Below are 21,985 nucleotides of genomic sequence, written 5' to 3' on the forward strand. Positions count from 1 at the left end.
AATGACAAGTTTTCGAGTCTGGTTCCTTGTTTTCAGGGAATTCCTCTAATGCGGCGATTCACACCAGACACCCCGGGCTCAGCAGAGGGGGTGGTTTGCTGGGGCCAAGGCGCAGCAGTCCTCACTGGAAAAAGCCCCACCTCACCCAAGGTAGGTGAAACTGCATTCATGTTTCGCCAAAGATTTAAGTGTTCGTTTAAAACAGGTATCATCGGGGCGCCTGGGTAGCTCAGTCGGTTAAGCCTCCGACCCTTGGTTTCGGCTCAGGTCATGATCTTGAGGTTCCTGAGTTCAAGCCCCATACTGGGCTCTGTGCTGACTGCGTGGAGCCTGCTTGCAATTTTCTCTCTCTGCTCCTCCCCCGCTCTAGCTCGCCCTCTCAAAAAATAAATACATCGACTTAAAATGAAATAAGATAGATATCATCAAATGAAGTGTCTTTTGTTTCTTAGTTTACAAAGCGTGTTTATCAGAAATTAATGGTGTGACTCTCTCGGATAAATAGAAAGGTTTTATTGAACTATTGTCTATACACTGTACAATTCACCCATTTGAATGTGCGAGTCAGTGGTTTTTAGTGTATCCACAGAGTCAACCAATCACGACGGTTGTAGAACATTCCCATCCCCACAAAAAGAAACCCTGTCCGGACCAGCAGTCCCTCGCCTTCCTGCTCCCGGCCCCCGGCAGCCACCGTCTCCTTTCTGTCCCCGCGCCTGCTCTGGAAATTTCATGCAAGCGAAATCAGAGAATTTATGGTCTTTTGTACCTGGCTTCTTTCACTTAACATCATGTTTTCAAGGTTCCTCCACCCACGTAGGGGTAGGAGGAAAATTAGGTCATTTCCTGATTTATTCCTACCAAGTCCGCCTGGCTCAGCGACCAATAGTCCTTCAGGGAATACCTTTGGCGGCCGTGAACTTCCCCAGTCCTGGTCCCGCAGTGGCCTAGCGGAACCCCATTCACAGCCGGGGCTCGTGCCTTTCCAAGATCTCTTGTCCACGCTTTTGTCTAGAGCCTTGAAATGAATCCTCGGAAGGGCCTGGTGTGCTCGCAGCTGCCCGGACTCCGGCAAGTAGAAGGCTTCGGGTTCGTTTCTCAGCCAAGATCTTCCAAGTCCAGCTGCGGGTGGCGTCAATAGCCTCCAAAAGCCTGTGTTGCCCAAGGGACATGCGTGGGTGGCCCCTTGAGTCACCACACTTGCTTGTCATCTGGTTCCCAGCAGGCCCCCAGCCCTGCCATGGCATTGCCGCCTCCTTAATCTCTTCGCCCTCTAGGCCTGCCGCCCCCTCCCCGGCTGGCCGCCCACCCCGGGAGTCACGTCCCCGCCACCATGTCCCTCCTCATGGTTCCCCAGCTCTCTCTCCTCTCCTGGAGACCTTCCCTCACAGCCGGCCCCTTCCCCAGCTAATGGTTACTCCTTTCCCCGGGCTGCCCTCCTCCCCAGAGCACTTTCCAGCCCTTTCCAAGTCCCATCCCAGGCCCCTCCGGGGGCCCATGTCTCCCCCTGGTGGCTCTCTGTCAGGCTGAAGTCACTTGTGGATCCACACTGTCTTCCAGAGGCTACTTGGCTAGTGATGCTGGGGCCACATGACTCTCGGGGAGGGGGGGCGGCGAGGGACGCTGTCCTATGCCAGGCACAAGACATCCAAATTGATAAGGATGAAGTAAAACTTCACTATTTGTAGATAACATGATACTATATTTATAGAAAACCCCAAAGACTCCACCAAAACACTATATTTGAACTAATAAATGAATTCAGTAAGGTCACGGGATACATAATCAATGTACGGAAATCTTTTGCATTTCTTTTCACTAATAATGAAGCAGCAGAAAGGGAATTAAGAAAATAATCCCATTTACAATTGCACCAAAGATAATAAAATACCTAGAAATAAACCTTACCAAAGAGATGAAAAACCTGTACTCTGAAAACTATAAACCATTGACTAAAGAAATTGACAATGACACAAACAAATGGAAAGATAGTCCATGTTCATGGATTGGAAGAACACATATTGTTAAAATGTCTATACTACCCAAAGCAATCCACAGATATAATGCAATCCCTATCAAAATACCAACAGCATTTTTCACAGAACTAGAACCAACAATCCTAAAATTTGTATGGAACCACACAAGACCCCAGATAGTGAAGCAACCTTGAGAAAGAAAAACAAAACTGGAGGTATCCCCATCCCAGGCTTCAAAATATACTGCAAAGCTTTAGTCATCTAAACAGTATGATACTCATGGAAAAATAGACACATAGATCAATAGAACAGAAAAGAGAGTCCAGAAGTAAATCAATAATTATATAGTCATTAATCTTCGACAAAGGAGGCAAGAATATCCAATGGGAAAAAGACAGTCCCTTCAACAAATGGTGTTGGGAAAACTGGACGGCTATATGCAAAAGAATGAAACTGCAACAGCTTCTAACCATACACAAAAATAAGCTCAAAATGGATAGAAGACCTACATGTGAGACCTGAAACCCTAAAAATCCTGGAAGAGAGCACAGGCATTGGCCATAGCAACATGTTTCTAGATGTGTCTCCTGAGGGAAGGGAAATAAAAGCAAAAATAAGCTATTGGGACTACATCACAATAAAAAGCTTCTGCCCAGAGATGGAAACAATCAATAAAACTAAAAGGCAACATGCTGAATGGGAGAAGATATTTGCAAATGATACATCCAATAAAGGGTTAGTTTCCAAAATATAGAGAGAACTGATAGAACCCAACACCCAAAAACCAAATAACCTGATTTAAAAATGGGAAGGAGACATGAACAGACATTTCTCCAAAGAAGACATCCAGATGGTCAACAGACACATGAAAAGATGCTCAACATCACTCATCATCAGGGGAATGCAAATCAAAACCACAAGGAGATATCACCTCACCTCTGTCAGAGTCGCTAAAAATCAGCACCACAAGAAACAGCAGGTGTTGGCGAGGCTGTAGAGAAAGGGAAACCCTTGTGCACTGTTGGTGGGAATGCGAACTGGTGCAGCCACTGTGGAAAACAGTATGGAAGTTCCTCAAAATGTTACAAATAAAATTACCGCAAATGCGGCATTTGCACTACTCGGTACTTGCCCCCAAAATACTCCAAAAAAAGTAGAATTCAAAGGGATACATGCACCCATAAGTTTCTTGCAACACTATTTACAATAGCCAAATTATGGAAGCAGCCCAAATGTCCACTGATAGATGAATGGATAAAGAAGATGTGGTATAGATACACAATGGAATGTTATTCAGCCAAAAAAAAGGATGAAATCTTGCCATTTTGCAACAACAGGAATGGCACTAGAGTATGATACTGAGTGAAATAAGTCAGTCAGAGAAAGACAAATACTATCTGATTTTACTCGTATGTGGAATTTAAGGTGTACATGTATGCTCACCATGAAGAGTACTGAGTAACGTAGAGAAGTGCTGACTCGTTATATTGCACACCTGAAACGAATCCAACACTGTATGTTAACGACACTGGAATTAAAATGAAAAAACTTAATTAAAAAAACCAAAACAAATGAAAAAAGATTCTAAAAATAAAAAAGGGGGGGCATCTGGATGGCTCAGTCTGGGCAGCTGGCTCTTGATTTCAGCTCAGGGTCATGATCTCACGATTTGTGGGCCCGAGCCCCACATCGGGTTCTGGTTTGATGGCATGGAGCCTGCTTGGGGTTCTCTCTCTCTCTCCCTCTCTCTCTCTCTGTGCTCCTTTCTCCCGCTGTCTCTCAAAATAAATAAACATTAAAAAAAAAAAAAGAATCCCTTGGGGGCAAGAGACATGGGTGCCCACTGTATTTATTTTACAATCTGCTCTGAGTAGGGCCCCTCCTGGGTGGGAGGCACTGTGGAGCCATCAGAGAAGCAGGCACATCAGCTCGCGGATATTGTTGTCACCATCTCCATCTTGGCTAGACCCGTGTTGACACGGTATTCTCTTATACGAAGCTAATTAATTCTCTTTAAGAGACAAACATGGGTGTGTTCGGAGCCTTTGTGCCAGATCTCAAAAGTCAGGGCTCCCTTAGATTGTCCTGTAAGAGCGAGAAAGCCCGGGTGAGATGTAGGGCTCCAGAAAACCATTGAATAAAAATGTTGAAGTAGGGATTTAAATCCAAGAATTCCCCCTAACGTAATAGGCTCTGACCAGCACCGACCATGCTGGTGCTGGATCCCTGTTTGGGGTTCACCACAATCAGTCTGCCTGTCCTTGGCATTGGAGTGAAGGAGCAGGGCCTCCTGGCACATCAAAAATACAGCCGTACCTCGTGTGCCCCTTTGGCTGTGCGTATCCATTCTTCAGATGGTATCTGAGAGCCAGGAATGGGGACTGGGTGTGGGGTAATTACACCCTCCTCGTGACGAGATGCCGCCTCCTCCCAGCAGGTCAAGGCCTCTCCTTTCTTTTCGTCCTTCCTTCTCACAGAAAAATATGGGTGTGGGTGTGTGCACGCGCGCGCGTGTGTGTGTGTGTGTGTGTGATATTTCTACACATTCCCACTCTAGAAGCCGGAGAAACAGAACTCTCCTTGATTCTGGTTAATATTGAGTAATGGACAAGCTGACTCTAGCTCTGTACTTTCTTAGATGCTCAGAGACCCAGATCTCAAACTGGGGCGGAGACAGTAGAATTTTTGGGATGGATTTATCTTCCACTTGCCAAACATTTATAACAGCACCAAGGAGGGTGGGGCATTCCAAGAGAATATGGTGTGTACTCCAGCCCCACAGGAGGAGAATTTGGAAACCCAAGGGGCACTTGGACAGGTTTCCTGAAGAAGCCGCAGGGGCGGGCCAAGGGACCCAAACATTATTTCGGACTCAGCAGAGAAACAGTGGGCAATTCTCCTTTATCACTGGTCATGAGGACCCCAAGTGGGAGCTGGAGTGACAGATAATAGTCTGTCTCTCTCTTTTTACATAGACTTTAATTTTTAGAGCAGTGTCAGGGTCACAGAAGAATTTTTAACAATTAAAAAAATTTTTTAAATTTATTTTTGAGGGGGCTGAGGCCCAGAGAGAGAGAGGGAGACACAGAATCTGAAGCAGGCTCCAGGCTCTGAGCTGTCAGCACAGAGCCTGACACGGGGCTCGAACTCACGGACCGCGAGACCGTGACCATTATGCAAATGCATAGTGGCGTGTAGACACCATTATAATCTCATACAGAGTCGTTTCACTGCCCTAAATATCCCCTGTGCCCTAGCTGTTCATCCCTCTCCCCACCCCATCCCCATCTCCTGGCAACCACTGATCTCTTTGCTGTCTCCGGAGTTTTGTCAGAATTTTCCAGAATGTCATGTAGTTGGAATCATATAGTCTGTGGCCTTTTCAGACTGGCTTCTTTCACTTAGTCAGATGCATTTAAAGTTTCTCCCTTTCTTTTCATGGCTCGGTAGCGCATTTCTTTTCAGCACCTTAGACTATTCCATGGTCTGGATGGACCGCGGTTTTTGTGCCCATTCACCTACTCAAGGGCATCGTGTCTTTGTGTGGACATAAGTTTTCAGCTTCTTTGGGTAAGTAAATACCAAGGAGTGCGATCGCTGGGCCATAAGTGTCTTTTTTTTAATTCGGGAAGATCCCAATCTCCTGTTTTAATGGAAGGTATGGATAATTAGAGGCTTCCTGTGAACATAGGTTTAGGAACGATGGAACCAGATACCAAACCCTGGAAGAGGGAATGCTACAGAGAATTCAAAATAGTTAAAAATGATGAAATATTCCTTCACAAAAACCGTGATCGGTGATGCGAACGCTCAATAACTCCATTCCAAACCGTCTCCTGTTTGAAGAGAGAACTGCTAAAATGACTCCCTTTCACAACGGGGAAGAACTCTCCCGAGCGTGTATTACCTGTCCCGGCCTGCCTGTCCTCCCCGTCGGCCTGGATCGGCCCCGGCTTTTCTGTGGGGCCTATTTTAATGGTAGGTGCTCGTTGGCATTAATGAAGGGTGAACAGCAGCAGGGTGTTATTGGGTAATCCGGGGTAATAAGCCGCCGCATTCTGATTGGTTAACCAAGGAGCGAACCCATGTTTGCAATCGGGCAGCCAAGGTGCTGCAAATCCTTCAAGACTGCCGTCCAACAAAGCCGCCCTGCTCTCACCTGGAGACGCGGTGTCCCCAGCGACATGGCGAGTGGGGCCCTCCGCCTTGTCAAGAACGTGGGGCTCTTGGGCTCCGTGGCTGGCCAGGTGTGTTCCCTGGTGACGCTCTGCATTCCTCAGTGGCTGACCCTCTCCTCAGGTCTACTGGAGAGTGAGAAGTACACGCTGGGCCTGTGGGAAACGTGTGTGACTCAGGACACGGGCGGCCGTGTGTGCCAGGCGTCTGCCAGCCTGCGGGAGCTGGCCGCCGAAATGCTGGTGGCCCGCATCCTCATGTGTGGCGCCTGTGTCGTGGGCTCGCTTGGGCTGGTGGCCGTCCTTCTGGGACCAACATGCGTGAGGTACGGGGCCCACCAGGGAAGCTCTTTGGAGAGACGCACGAACATTGCAGGGGGAGCTCTGTTTCTCCTCGCAGGGCTTGCCACGTTAGTGCCCGTGTCCTACGTCGCCCATGTCACCGTGCAGAAGTTCTGGGGCCCTGAGTTTCCAACCCACGTGCCCCGGTGGGACTACGGCGATGCCATGTTCAGCGGCTGGATTGGTGGATTTTTCCTTTTGACTGGAGGCCTTCTTCTGATCGTGTCACAGCTTTGTGCCAACCGATTGGCTGAAACCCCAGCCTCTTTTCCTTCAAAACTGGACTTCTCGAGAAAAGTGTCTTTTACTAAAGTAGACTTTGTTTAAAAATGGACCATTGACTGCGGCGCCTGAGTGGCTCGGTCTGCTGAGTGTGGGCTCTTGCTTTCAGCTCAGGTCACGATCTCGCAGATCGTGAGTTCAAACCCCCCATCAGGCCGTGTGCTGGCAGCGCAGAGGCTGCTTGGGATTGTCTCTCCCTCTCTCTCTCTCAAAAAATAAAAGTAAAAACTTAAAAAAAAATGGACGTTAGGGGCACCTGGGTGGCTCAGTCAGTTAAGCGTCCAACTTCAGCTCAGGTCATGATCTCAGAGTTCATGGGTTCAAGCCCCACATCGGGCTCTGTGCTGACTGCTTGGAGCCTGGAGCCTGCTTCAGATCCTGTGTCTCCCTCTCTCTCTCTGCCTTTCCCCCACTCATGCTCTGTCTCTCAAAAATAAAGGTTAAAAAATATTTTTAAAATTCTAATAATTCAGGGGCACCTGGGTGGCTCAGTCGGTTGAGCGTCCGACTTCGGCTCGGGTCATGATATCACGGTTTGTGGGTTCGAGCCCCATGTTGGGCTCTGTGCTGACAGCTAGCTCAGAGCCTGGAGCCTGTTTCGGGTTCTGTGTCTCCCTCTTTCTCTGACCCTCCCCTGCTCACGCTGTCTCTCTCTCTCTCAGAAATAAAGACATTAAAAAAAATTTTTTTTTTAAATTTCTAATAATTCAGCCAGGCATTCAAAATGAGTGACCTTTAGGAGCTGGTTGGTAATGTTTCCCAGCGGGGCCTCTGGACCAACAATGTCAGCATTCAGTAGGGACTTGTTAGAAATGCAAATTCTTAAGTCCCAAACCAGACCTAGTGAATGAGAAATGCTGTGTTGGGGGTCTAGGAAATTGTGTTTTGCACACCTTCTGGTGAATTTTCTGATGTCCACTCCAGACTGAGAAGCCCAGCTTTGCAGAGACCCCAGGCCTGGTGGGAAGCAGGAAGGCGTCTGGTGTCTGAGGTCACCTTCATCAAGGCTATCAGCCACGGGGCCATCAAATGTGCAGTGAGAATTGCTGGAAACCATCTCTGCTACATCAGTCGGTCTTAGTCAGGAAAATTCTAGAGATTTTGAACAGGAAGGATTTAATACAGGGAATTCGGTATTGGAGGATTGGACTGGTGGAGTGAAAGTCAAGGAAAATCGCTCCCAGCTATCAGGAGATGAGGAGGCTGCTGAAATTCCGGAAACAGCAACTTACGTTCATGGCTGCCTGTGTCGCCAGAGCAGGGGATTTACGGGAGGGTAGCTGGAAGATAGGAGAGTAGACGAGCAGATAGGGATGGATGGGTTAACAACAGATAGCCTCATCTCTCATAACACTATCACGGCTCAAAGGAATGGCTGCCAGCAGCCATGGGAATTCATTTGTGTAGGAAACATATATGGAGTGTCCGCTGGGTGCCATGTCTCTACCACATAGCTGGCCCTAGCTGAATCTCCTGGGAGTGGACTCTGAACCCTTGCTGGACCAATCAAATTCTTCTCTGAGAGCCTGGGAGCTGGGTAGGCAAGTCCTATGTACAACAGAGGGTGGCAAATGTCCATGACCTTCTACTGCACGGGATCATGGATCAGCACTGGTATATTCTTTTTCTTTTTGAGGTGGATTCCATTTCCCCTTGGATTCTGCAAACTCCCCCAGGATTCTCCCAATGAGTCGTTTGCAGTGTTTCCTTTTCGGTTTAGGTCAGGGTTTCTCAACGAGGCCTTGTGGGCATTTGGGGTGGGATAATTCTTCGTGCTGGGGGTCACCATGCACATTGTAGCTTGCTGAGCAGTATCTCTGGCCTCTACTAACTAGATGCTGGTAGCACTCTATCTCCTAAGTTGTGCCAACGAAAAATGTCCCCCGACATTGCCAGATGTCCCCTAAGGGGACAGAATCATCCCAGTTGAGAATCACTGACTTAGACAAACTCAACTTAATTTCTCTTGCTGAATGAAACAAGACTCTTTATGTCCCTCATATGCCCCACCATTTCTGGAAGACATGATTCCCTTACTGGGGAGATCTCAAAATTGGATGAGCAGTAACGTCTACACCTGTAAAATGCCAGCCACGGTCTGGCTTCCTCAGCTTCCGGTCTGAGGGAGACAGTCACACCAGTTCCTGGCGAGACCCAAAGGGTCATGATGCTCGAGGTAGAACAAGGGCTGCTGCCCTGAAATGGGAAACCAGTCCTGATATGGGGAGACTTATAGCAGCAGCTTCTGTCTATTGCCAGTAGGATCTGGAATCAGTCTTACAGCCGTGGATGTCCATGGTCTTCATCACACCTCCCTGTGGTGTTGACTGGCCTTCATGCCAGGCTTCTTCCCTGGAGTTCCTTTTCGGGTCCAGCTGCAGGCCTGGTTTGTAGGGTGAAGAGTGACCTCGTGGAACTATGTTGGCCCAATGGAAGCCACCCTTGGTGACCTCACCCATACTTCCTAGCTCTTACTCTACCAGGGCTGGACTTTCTTCCTTCTCCCAGAGGGTTAGTCACTCAAATCCCAGAATGCCTTGCAGCCCATTCTGTCTGCAATGCCAGTCTGAGTCACACTTAATATGAGGGAAAGTAGAAATCTGATCGGCTAGATTGTTCCTAGAAAATTCATGTTGGCTACCCAAAATCGCCATGATCCTAGGAGTTCAAAAATTGTGTAACTACTATTGCATCCTAGTATTTTTGTGGATTATTGAATTCAAATTTATTAGTTACCAGATTTTAGGAATTGCTTCTTTATCTTTCCGAAAAATCAAGCAAATGCGCTCTGCCTTCAGTTGGCGCTTAGACTTTTTTTTTTTAAATTACAAAAAGAGGTATTTTGATCCATGTCTTGGGTCATAACCCAGTTGGATCTATGGAATACGTCCTGTGAATTAGCAAGCTGCTGATGTGCCAGCCAAGACAGAAATAAAAAGATGCGGTAAGGTAGTGCTGCTGTTCATAACAGAAAACAAGTACAAACCATCAAATACCTACCAAAAGGGGACTGGGACATGAATGACGGTAACGATCAAAGCTGCAGTGGTGGCCGCAGCAACACCTAGTATGCGCTGAGTTTTTACACATTCTGAAACATGGTGAAGAATCTACGTGGATTATTTATTTTAGTCTTACAACAATCGTGTATGAGGACAAAACAATTATTATCCCAGTTTAATTGTTTTAAACAGATGAAGAAACTGAGGGATTTTGAGTTAAATAAGCAGCCAAGGGCAGACTGTTAGTGGCCTTTGACGATGCCAAGCTTTACACTGTTGGCTCTGCGACCCTTCCCACTTCCTTTACCTGCTGGCGGGAATCACATCAGACCCTGGCCTGGGGTGGGTGGCTGCGTGACCCTGGTTGTCTGAGGATTTGGCAAGTCACAGAAAAACCTATACAGTTTATACAATGATGGGTCTGGTTGATACACGTCATTTATAATACGAAAATATGATTTTCATTTTCTACCACAAACCATAAAAATGAACCCTGAATGTTTTTTGCAGCTTCTGAAGTCGAAGTTTAAATACGCCAGGAGCGAGCTCTGAATTTAGCATGGGGTGAATATCCCAGGAAGAAGTCCATGTTGCACAGGTCGGGGGGAGCCTGGGAATGTCTGCCCATCAAGCTTCATGAAAAACTGCAGTGGACACTGCTGTGTGTTTTCCATTACTTACTTTTCTTTTCTGCCGAGCACATCGTTGGACTAAATTTCCCAGCCCCTGGCTGGTACTAGTCGCTATTAAATGAGCAGAAATGCTCCATACCACTTTCAGGCCAGCCTATGAAATGCCCCACGAGTAAAGCCCCAGAACTCCCGTTGCTAGATGCAGACAGGCCCAGAGAACTTGCCATCTGCCTACTGAGGACATACTGGCCACAAGAAGGAAGGATCTGGGGCCCCTGAGTCACAACTTGGAGGAATTAGGCCAATATTGTGTTCACTCACTCTTGTTTTATCTTTGGTCACAGCAACGAATGCTTCCCCATAGACAAAAACTCTTGTGGGGTTTTGGTTGGAATTATAACACATGGACGAGAATTGCCAATTCGCAACATGGAGTCATCTCATTCATGAACATAGTCTACACCTCTATGAAAGAACCTGTTTTTCATAACTTTTAAATAAGATTCTTTCCCCCCCCCCATAAAAGTTTTGCACATCTTTAAGTTTATTCCTTGGACCACTACTGGTTTTCTTACCATTGGAAATAGTATATGTATTTTTTTAATCACATTTTTTAAAAAGTTGTCACTGGCATTTAGGAATGCCAGTGGGCTTTATTTTTAAACATCTTTGTTGAGGAGCACCTGGGTGGCTCAGTTGGTTGAGCCTCTGACTTGGACTCAGGTCATGACCTCATGGTTTGTGACTTGGTGCCCCGTATTGGGCTCACTGCTGTCAGCGTGGAGCTCGCTTGGGACCCTTTGTCCCTTACTCTCTGCCCCTCCTGGGCTCTTGCACATGCACGCTCTCTCTCTCTCTCTCAAAAATAAGCTTTTTTTTTTTTTATGTTTTTATTTGTTTCTAGGAGAGAGAGAGAGACAGCGTGAGCAGGGGAGGGTCAGAGAGAGAGGGAGTCACAGACAGAAACAGGCTCCAGGCTCCGAGCTGGCAGTCAGCACAGAGCCCGACGCGGGGCTTGAACCCACGAACTGCGAGATCATGACCCAAGAGAAAGTCGGACGCTTAACCGACTAAGCCACCCAGGCGCCCCCAAAAATAAGCTTTTTAAAAAATTTAAATAAACTATTTGTAAAAAAATAAAAAATAAAAAGAATAAAAGCCATAATACAGAAAAAAAAATTAAAAAAAAATCTTTGTTTAGATAAAATTTGTACACCATAAAATTCGCTCATTTGAGGCATACAACTTGCAGAATTTTAGTAAATTTATATAATTGTAGGACCATAATCACAATCCAGGTTTAGAATATCCTTAGGGCCCCTGGGTGGCTCAGTTGGTTAAGCATCTGACTTCGGCTCAGGTCATGATCTCAGGTTCATGGGTTTGAGCCCCGCGTCGGGCTCCGTGCTGGCAGCTCAGAGCCTGGAGCCTGCTTCAGATTCTGTGTCTCCCTCTCTCTCTGCCCCTCCCCATGCTCATGCTGTCTCTCTCTCTCTCTCTCAGAAATAAACATTAAAAATTTTTTTTTAGAATATCCTTGTCAGCCCAAAATGTTCCCTAGTGCCCACTTGTGGCCATACCCCGCTCCCACACCTAGTACCAGGGAACCACTGCTCTGTGTCTGTGTCGAGTGCTCCTTTTCTAGAAAATTCCTATAAATGGAATCATGACTATGTAGTCTTTTCTTGGGTTTTCTACATAAACATGTTGCCTTGGAAAAACGACAGCTGTGTTTCATTCTTTCCAGTCCTTCCACCTGTGATTTTTTTTTTCATCCTGTATTTGTTTAGTGGTTGCCCTGGAAATGTTAACATATATCCTCACTTGAAATCTAAAGTTGCTTGGGACACCTGACTGGCTTGGTTGGTAGAGCATGCGACTTTAGATCTTGGGGTCATGAGTTCAAGTCCCATGTTGGATGTAGAGATTACATAAACAAACAAATACATGATTTGGTTTTTAAAGACCTAAAGTTAATTAATGACTCAGAATAAATAGGACATTAAAAAGCTGTAATCCTAATTATTCCTCTCCTATCTTAAAAACAATTTTTAAGGGGCGCCTGGGTGGCTCAGTAGGTGAAGCGTCCAATTTCAGCTCAGGTCATGATCTCACGGTTTGTGGGTTCGAGCCCTGCATTGGGCTCTGTGCTGACAGTGCAGGGCCTAGAGCCTGTTTCAGATTCTGTCTCCCTCTCTCTCTCTCTGACCCTCCCCCTGCTCACACACTCTCTCTCTCTCTCTCAAAAATTAAACATTAAAAAAATAATAAAATAAATAAAAATTTCTCCTTATATCTGATGTTTCTGCATTTTCACTGTGATAGGTGTGAACCTATTTTTATTTCTCCCACTGAAGACTCCGGGTACTTTCTCAATTTGAGGATTCAGACCTTTCACTAATTCTAAAAAACTTCAGCCTCATTTCAAATATCGCCTTTTTCAGGGCGCCGGGACAGCTCAGTCGGTTGAGCGTCGACTTCGGCTCAGGTCATGATCTTGCATTTCGTGGGTTTGAGTCCCACATCTGGCCCGCTGCTGTCAGCACAGAGCCTGCTTCTGATCCCCTCTCTCTGCCCCTCCCTCATTTGTGCTCTTGAGCCCTCTCCCTCAAAAATAAACATTAAAAAATATATATCGCCTTTTTCGCAGTCTATTCGTATACCAGTGGAAGGCCAGGAGACATACATACACCAGGCCTTCTTCCTCCACTCTCCATGCCTCTTAAGCGCTCTTTCATATTTTCACTTTCTTTTCCAGCTGATGTTTCAGGCACTCCCTTCGGACTTATCCCCCCCAAGTTACTCATGTCTCTCATCAGCTATATCTTTCTACCTACCTAACCCTACTATCATGTCTCATACTTCAAAAACTGCATTTTCTATGGACATTTTAAAATGTTGCCTCAGGAAGGGAAGCAAAATCAGCCCAGGAGACCCTGGAGTTGAAGACAGCCAAAGGCCCAGGCCAATGGATGCTATAACATATTGAGCCGATGCAGTTTTATTGGGTAACTAGTTTTCCTCAAAAGCCTCTCACCATCCATAGCGCTCATCAGCGGGGGTCATTGGCTACCTATAATCCAGGGGTTCTTCGTGGGGAGTATTGCTGCCCAGAGGACACTGGGAAATGTCAGGAGACAGCTTTGGTCTCAACAGAGCCAATAAACATGCCACAATGTACAGCATAGTCCCCACCCCCAACGAACCCAGCCCAAATGTCAGCGATGCCGAGGGTGAGAAACCCTGACCTAACATAACCAGTTATAATGTCATAAAGATCTCTACATTCAAAACATGATTATTTTCCTGTGTGTATGTATGAGCTTAGTTTTTTAGAAAACTTTTTTAATTTTTAAAATTTTTAATTTTTTAAAGTTTATTCACTTATTTTGAGAGAGAGGCAGAGAGAGAGAGAGAGAGAGAGAGAGAACCCCAAGCAGGCTCTGCACTGCCAGCACAGAGCCCGATGCGGGGTTTGAACTCGCAAACCAGGAAATCATGACCTGAGCTGAAATCAAGAGATGGATATTCAACTGACTGAGCCACCCAGGTGCCCCAAGAAATCTTTTTTAAAAATGTTTATTTTATGTTTGAGAGAGAGAGAGTGAGAGAGACAGGGAACTAGCGGGAGAGGGGCAGAGAAAGGGGGAGACAGAGGATCTGAGGCAGGCTCTGCGCTGACAGCAGAGCACCCAGTGTGGGGCTTGAACTCACCAACAGTGAGATCACGACCTGAGCTGAAGTTGGACCCTCAACCAATGAAGCCACCCAGTGCCCCAACTGTAAATTAAAAAAAAAAAATTTTTTTTTAGGGGTGCCTGGGTGGCTTAGTCGGTTAAGCGTCTGACTTTCACTTAGGTCATGATCTCGCGGTTCGTGGGTTCGAGCCCCGCGTCGGGCTCTGTGCTGACTGCCAGCTCAGAGCCTGGAGCCTGTTTCAGTCTGTGACTCCCTCTCTCTCTGACCCTCCCCTGCTCATGCTGTCTCTCTCTCTCTTCTATAAATAAATAAAAACATTAAAAAAAAATTAAAAAAAAATTTTTTTAATGTTTATTTTTGAGAGAAAGAGAGACAGAGCATGAGCATGGGAGGGGCAGAAAGAGAGAGGGAGATAGAATTTGAAGCAGGGTCCAGGCTCTGAGCTGTCAGCACAGAGCCTGATGAAGGGCTCGAACTCACAAACTGTGAGATCATGACCTGAGCTGAAGTTGATATTTAACGGACTGAGCCCCTCAGATGCCCCAGAAGGTATTTTAAGCCCACTTTGTATACTGGGGTAATGTGTGTTTTGTAAAGCTCATTCCTGTTCCAAATAGTTAATGAATATTAACACATTCGACCCTCATGACAGCCCAGTGATAGATATACAATTATGATCCCCATTTTGCAGATGAGGGGACTGAGCACAGAGAGAGTAAGTAACTTACTCAAGGTCACATAGATATAAACGGCAGAGCCAGGCTCTAGAGCCCTTGCTGTTGGCACTGTGATTCCTGGCTCTCCTGATACCAGACGGCATTTATTTACCTCAAAAGAGAATCAAAAATTGACAAATTCTACATTAATTATAATAATGGCCATCTGTGGTCTTCTCTATGTCCCACAAAAAAAATGAACCTGGATTTGGGGCACCTGAGAGGCTCAGTCAGCTAAGCATTCGCCTTCGGCTCAGGTCGTGATTTTGTGGTTTGTGAGTTCGAGCCCCACGTCGGGCTCTGTGCTGACAGCTCGGAGCCTGGAGCCTGCTTCGGATTCTGTGTCTCCCTCTCTCTCTGCCCCTCCCCCCAACACACACACACGTGCACTCTCTCCCTCTCTCTCAAAACTAAATGAATAAACATTAAAAAAAAAAAGAAAAGCCAACAGCGTAGAGGCTCGTAGACCATGGTAAAAATGTGACAATGCTCGTTTATGTCAAAATCATGGGGCCCTGGGCTTCCCTCCTTTGTAGGACCAGCCAATGACATTTAACGTCTTCACAGAGGAGATGAAGTGATTAAGCTAAAGCGGCTCCCAAGACCTCTCAAGGCTCTCCTTAACTAGGGCAAAAAATAACCCACTGCAGTTTCCCCCTGACAAATAAAAAGAAGGCTTTCTCAGAAGTAGTAGCTGCCAAATGGCAAGGGAAATAAGTAAATCGAAACATTCTTGGGGCTCCTGACTGACCCAGTCGGGAAAGCATGGGACTGTCCATCTCAGGGTGGTGAGTTCAAGCCCCACGCTGGGCCTAGAGCTGACTTAAAAAAAAAAAAACGCAAACGCTCTTATGTTTCCATGACTGCTAGAGCTGGCCTGTGAATTCAGAGTAGGCGGTATATGACGGGCGACACAATAAAGCACCAGAGCCCACAAACAGCCCTTGAAGAGTCAAGCAGTCTTTCTAGAATAGAAACTTCTCTTTTGAGGCGCTAGACCAATAGTCACTGTAATTCATGAGAGTCTTAAGTAGGAAAACTTCAAGAAGGTCCACAATGGACTGAAAGGAAGATGCGTCATGACAGAGGCCAAGGTCAGGGTCGTTGGGATGTACTTTCCTTAAGTTTCCTTGGACGAAGATCCAGGCACAGGTATTGACATAGGCCCTCATGTGTGGCCTCTTTCTGTTTCGTTTCAGTTGCTTAGATCAATCCATTCTTCCCTCTCTGTGTTCTACGCTGGTCACCTGCCTACGCTTAAGGTTGTAAATTTATCCAATTTTATTTTTTTATTTTTCATTTTTAAGTTTTTATTTAAATTCTAGTTAGTTAACGTATAGTGTAATATTGGTTTCAGGAGTAGTATTTAGCGATTCATCACTTAACATATAACACCCAGTGCTCATCCCAACAAATGTCCTCCTTAACACCCGGCACCCATCTAGCCCATCCCCCGCCCTCCTCCCCTCCAGCAGCCCTCAGTTTGTTCTCTGTACTTAAGAGTCTCCTATGGGTTTCCTTCCTCTCATTTTCCCCCCTTCCCCTATGTTCATCTGCTTTGTTTCTTAAATTCTAGATATGAGTGAAATCATATTTGTCTTTCTCTGACTTACTCAGCTCAGCATAATACACTCTAGCTCCATCCACATTGTTGCAAGTGTCAAGATTTCATTCCTTTTGATGGTTAACATTCTAGTGCGCATGTGTGTGTATGTACACACCACGTCTTCTTTATCCATTCATCAAATAATGGACGTTTGGGCTCTTTCCGTAATTTGGCTCCTGTTGATAGTGCTACTATAAACCCTGGGGTACATATGCCCCTTTGAATCAGTATTTTTGTAAGTTTATTTATTTTGAGAGAGAGGGACAGTGCAAGCAGGGGAGGGGCAGAGAGAGGGACAGAGAGATTCAGAAGCTTAGATCAATTAACAACAAACTTAGATCAACAAAAGCATGTTCTGTGCTGTCAGCATAGAGCCTGACGTGGGTCTCAAACTCATGAACTGTGAAATCATGACCTGAGCCGAAGTCAAGAGCTGGACACTTAACTGACTGAGCACTTCCTTCTTGCCTTTGTTCCCCACATCACTGTGGAGGGGAGGGTGATCCTGGGGTGACAATGATCCTTTCTGCTCAAGGAGGTTCTGCTCCAGGAAACGGAGTCTCTGGGTTTCTGGAGGCTAAGCTATTGATAAGATTGCCCTTTGCTTGTAATTTACTAAGACCACAAAGATGATGGAGACTCTGTCAGTGAACCGTTGTTTTTTTCCTTCCCTTTGTTCTTGGGCCACCAGGAGGGCCGGGGGAATGTCACACACATCCCACCGGCAGGGGTGGGGGAGGGAGTGTTAGCTTGTGCTTTGCCCTCAGCTTGCTTTATGCTCCCTCATCATATCCACACACCCCTCCCCGAACAATTTTGACCCTTAAATCTTTAAGGTCCCTGAAGGCAGAAGGTCTCATCTTCTGTAGCTTCTTCTGCTAAGTAGGGGCGTAGGGATGTCCCTACCTGTGGGTCGGTCTTGGTCAGTCGGGGAAGGTACAGGGGAGCTACGAAAGGCAGAGGGAGCTGAATCCAATGTGGACAACAGACACGAACTGCCTTGAGCAGAAAGGATCATGGGTCGGCTTGAAGTTACTGACGTGATGGGGTCCAGCACTGCCAGTGAGGAGATTTCTAGATGTCAGGCTTGAAGCCTCCCCAGGTGGGAGTGGGAACGGGCAGCAGGAATCAGATGGGTCTTTCTGGTTCGTAACTCAAATGTCTGTGGGGATCCTTCTGAACGGCCCATCATAAGAAGGAACTGTTGGGGGACGCCTGGGGGGCTCAGTCGGTTAAGCGGCCGACTTCGGCTCAGGTCATGATCTCGTGGTTCGTGAGTTCAAACCCCGTATCGGGCTTTGTGCTAACAGCTCTGAGCCTGGAGCCTGCTTCGGATTGTGTGTCTCGCTCTCTCTCTCTGCCCCTCCCCTACTTCTGCTCTGTCTCTCTGTCTCTCAAAAATAAATAAATGTTTAAAAATTAAAAAAAAAAAAGAAGGAACTGTTGGTATAAATTGGGGAAAGGAGAATGGAAAAAAAAGGTGCGACCATCATTTTCGTTTGAAAAGAAGTATGAGGTCTTCTACAGGTTCACAGGAACGAGAAGGCACATGAGTTTACTCACTGGTTTCCTGTGTAGGGGGTACAGGCTTTATTTTAGGCATTTGAGCCCATGAAGAGGGCCCCTCTAACTTTACTGCAGTGGAGTACATAACATGGCCCGGTACGGGCCCTTCCATTTTGGAGCTAAATCCCTTGCTGTATTAGACTTTATTGTTTATAAACAATAAACAAACAGCACAGAGCCCCATGCGGGGCTCGAACTCCCGAACTGCGAGATCATGACCTCAGCCAAAATCGGACGCTTAACCAACTGAGCCACGCAGGCGCCCCTCAGCTGTTTAAACAATCATATGCCCATGGGGTCCTGCTACTCTCCCCACAGAAGAACAAACAGGAAGCCTGCCCGTAGCTGGGCTACTGTGGCAATTTTTCTGAAGTCTACCTCAAGTTGTCTACCTTAGGCAAACAACAAACCTTCAAAGACAAGCAGAACTAGAATTTAACAACCACAAAGATGTGTTATTGAAACAATTTTTCTCTCTAGAATTACCCCTGTTTTTTGTAGAGATAGCCAAATCGAGATTGATTGGTTTGTAAAACAAGTCCAGTGTTAATGAACTCGGCCTAATTATTTACAGAGGCTCAGCAAGAACAGCGATTGGCCATAGAGACCTTTTAAAATCTGCATGGCTCGCACGTTTTTAGAAGGAATCTAGATGGAACGCTTAGTAGCCTCTCGAGGCCAGGAGCCAAGCCCCGTACCTGCCATCGGACCGGCCTGCAAAGTGGGCAAATGCTTCTTCCCGAAGACCCCAAGATATCTGGAGTTTCCTACACCTGCCTAGAGGTGACCTTTACTCACCTGCGGAGGCTGCTGGGAACTACGTAAGCAGGGATCCGGCCCACATTTCCAGGGAGCTCTATTAGCTCCATGCTTCATAAAGTCACTTTTTGCTCCTCAAAACTGTTTGGGCATATCTGAGTCTACACACGTCGCTCGCAAATATGACGTTCCCGCCAAAGCCTTGGTAAAGGGGCGGCTTTGACTGGGTGGCTCAGTCAGTTAAGCATCCGACTTCAGCTCAGGTCATGATCTCACGGTTTGTGGGTTTGAGCCCCGCATCCAGTTCTGTGCTGACAGCTCAGACCCCTGGAGCCTGCTTCGGATTCAGTGTCTCTCTCTCTCTCTCTCTCTCTCTCTGCCCCTCCCCCACTCCTGCTCTGTCTCTGTGTCTCAAAAATAAAGCATTGAAAAATTATTTTTTTAAAAAGCCTTCTGGGGCGCCTGGGTGGCTTAGTCGGTTAAGCGTCCGACTTTCGCTTAGGTCATGATCTCGCGGTTCGTGGGTTCGANCTTTCGCTTAGGTCATGATCTCGCGGTTCGTGGGTTCGAGCCCCGCGTCGGGCTCTGTGCTGACTGCCAGCTCAGAGCCTGGAGCCTGTTTCGGTCTGTGACTCCCTCTCTCTCTGACCCTCCCCTGCTCGTGTGGTCTCTCTTTCTCTCTCTCTCTCCTAGAAATAAATAAAAAAACATTAAAAAAATAAAATAAAATAAGAAGCCTTTTAAAAAAGCCATTAAAAAAAAGCCATTTAAAAAGGTCTCGTTGAGACTTTTTTAATTTCAGAGGGTTTAGGTAGAAAGAAGAGCTAAATGCCTTAATTTGTTTACAGAGGAATATTTTATCATATTTTTATGAGTCATAGTTTTTTTTTTTTTAGTTTCTTTATTTTGAGAGAGAGAGAGAGAGACCAAGTGGAGGAGAGACAGAGAGAGAGTGGGGGGTGGGGGAGAGAATCGCAAGCAGGCTCCCGCCGCCAGCACAGAGCCGGACGTGGGACTCAATCTCAAGAACCGAACTATGAGGCCATGTAAGTCACAGAAACCTTAAGAGAAAGTCTCCTTGATCTGGAAAAGCAAACACTAGAGCACCAATAATATTTCAAACAAGAGTCACAAAAACTATAATCTTGCTCAGTTTATCTAGTCCCATGTTCCTAATTCTTGGTTAGTTCGAATGCAACTTTTAGTTCCTTCTGGAAATTTTTACCTATTTCCGTTTTCACCTTAAAGATGTCAAATACCTGTATGTGTCCTAAAAGTCCTTTTTTACAAATGTCCTTGAAGATGAAACACGTTTTGTGAGAGAATAAGAACAATTAACTATAAACGGCAAAATCTCAGAAATGGACGTTGTTAACGATCTGATATGAGAGTTTGTTATGACGCAATTGACAAGGGAATTTGGTTATTTCTGCAACACCTAACAGTTTGATAATCAGAGTATCAAGTGACGACCTTATTACCAAGACATATTAAAACTTTAAGAATTTTATATGTATATTTGAACAGTTATAGCATTTATCCAAGCAATATGGTTCACCATTATCTGCTTGGGTTCTTTTCAGGTAACTTAACATACGAAACAAACAAGCCTAATTGGTCAAAAAGACTTCATTTACAATTTAAATCTTGGGGAATCTGTTAAAACCTTCGAAGGTTATAAAGCACATGTGTAAATAGGATTACAGATCATTACAAAACTTAAAAGTTAGCTATTTATTTAATAAAGGTGGCAATAAGAGGTTCAAAGGCAAATATGCATGTAGGGTTGTATAGTTACTAGCAAAACTTAGTTCCTTTAGCAGTGAGAAGTTTTAACTAAGTAATCAAAGACCTGATAAAGACAAAACATAAGCTTGGCTTTCCGGGCAGACCGAAAGACCTTTGTTTACATTTCTTATTAAGAGCAGATCAACAATCCAAGAAAACTATCTTTTGAACAGAGAGAAAAGCAGAATTTCAGTCCTATACCAGTGTGTTTTTATTTAAAAAAATGTTTTTTAATGTTTTATTTATTTCTGAGAGAGAGAGATAGAGACAACATGAGCAGGGGAGGGTCAGAGAGAGAGGGAGACATAGAATCCAAAGATATAGGCTCCAGGCTCTGAGCTGTCAGCACAGAGCCCGATGTGGGGCTCGAACCCACAAACCGTGAGATCATGACCTGAGCTGAAGTCGGATGCTTAACCAACTGAGCCAGGCGCCCCTACCAGTGTGCTTTTAAAATCCATTTAATTTAGGGGTGCCTGGGTGGCTCAGTCGGCTCAGGTCATGATCTCTAGGTTCACAAGTTTAAGCCCCGCATCGGGCTCTGTGCTGACAGCTTGGAGCCTGCTTCACATTCTGTGTCTCCCTTTCTCTCTGCCCCTCCCCCGCTCACTCTCTCTCTCTCTCAAAAATAAACATTAAAAAAAATTAAAATCCATTTATTTTAACCTTAGTCCATCCTGACCACACATAAAATTCCTTTCCAAAGTTTTCGTTCACAAACCTTCTACAACTTTCCTTCGCATTCAGACTTTGTCCCAAGCCATTTTTCTCCAAACAACCCAGTGTCACTTTGATGAGGGAGTGTGGGGCAGGCTGAGGGCAAAATACGGGATGGCACGCCCCCCCCTCCCCCCCCCCGCCGTGGGATCTGTGTGATATCCCTCGGACACTCCCTGCTACCCAAGAACAAAGGAAAGAGGGTTAAGTGCTTGCCATTTTGATGTGGGAAACTGAGGCAAATGGAAAATTAAATTCCCATACTGCCTACAGCCCATTGATAAGTCCCTGAAATGGGCAGAGTGACCTCCCTCTAGGAGCTCAGCTGCCTCGATGAGGACACTTGGCCGGGGGCAAAAGGGAACCTTGGCTTAACATTGTCCCAACCTCGAGGACCTGGAAGTCTACTTCCTTCATCTCAACTGCCCCAGGATATAGGCTGAGGATCAGGCTCCCGGCTTATTCCACCCCCCCACCCCCCACCCCCACCCCTATGCACCTGAAGGGTCTCAGGACTGAGGTTTTATTAACCGGCAGTAAATGGCGGTTCCCTAGCAACAGCTGGCCCCTCACGGTCCTGGAAACCTTGCTTCCAGAATTCCTTAGAGACTCACTCCCTCCCTGACCCCCTCCCCACCTGGGGGTAGATAATGGGTTACCCGTCAGGACCCCAGGGCAGCTAATCCTGCCCACGGGACCTGTCCCCGCGCTTTCATAAAATCACC

The 21,985-nt window shown here is 46.2% G+C and overlaps 1 protein-coding gene across 1 annotated transcript; it reads left to right on the top strand.

The window, feature by feature from the left end:
• Positions 1–6,160: 6,160 nt before the first annotated feature.
• On the top strand, positions 6,161–6,820 carry LOC120233120 (putative claudin-24). Its single transcript, XM_039234237.1, has one exon. It carries the CDS (start codon positions 6,161–6,163, stop codon positions 6,818–6,820), a length of 660 nt encoding a protein of 219 aa, XP_039090168.1.
• Positions 6,821–21,985: the final 15,165 nt, after the last annotated feature.

This window comes from Hyaena hyaena, unplaced genomic scaffold, assembly GCF_003009895.1.
Source record: "Hyaena hyaena isolate Hyena2069 unplaced genomic scaffold, ASM300989v1 scaffold_85, whole genome shotgun sequence".
NCBI lineage: Eukaryota > Metazoa > Chordata > Mammalia > Carnivora > Hyaenidae > Hyaena > Hyaena hyaena.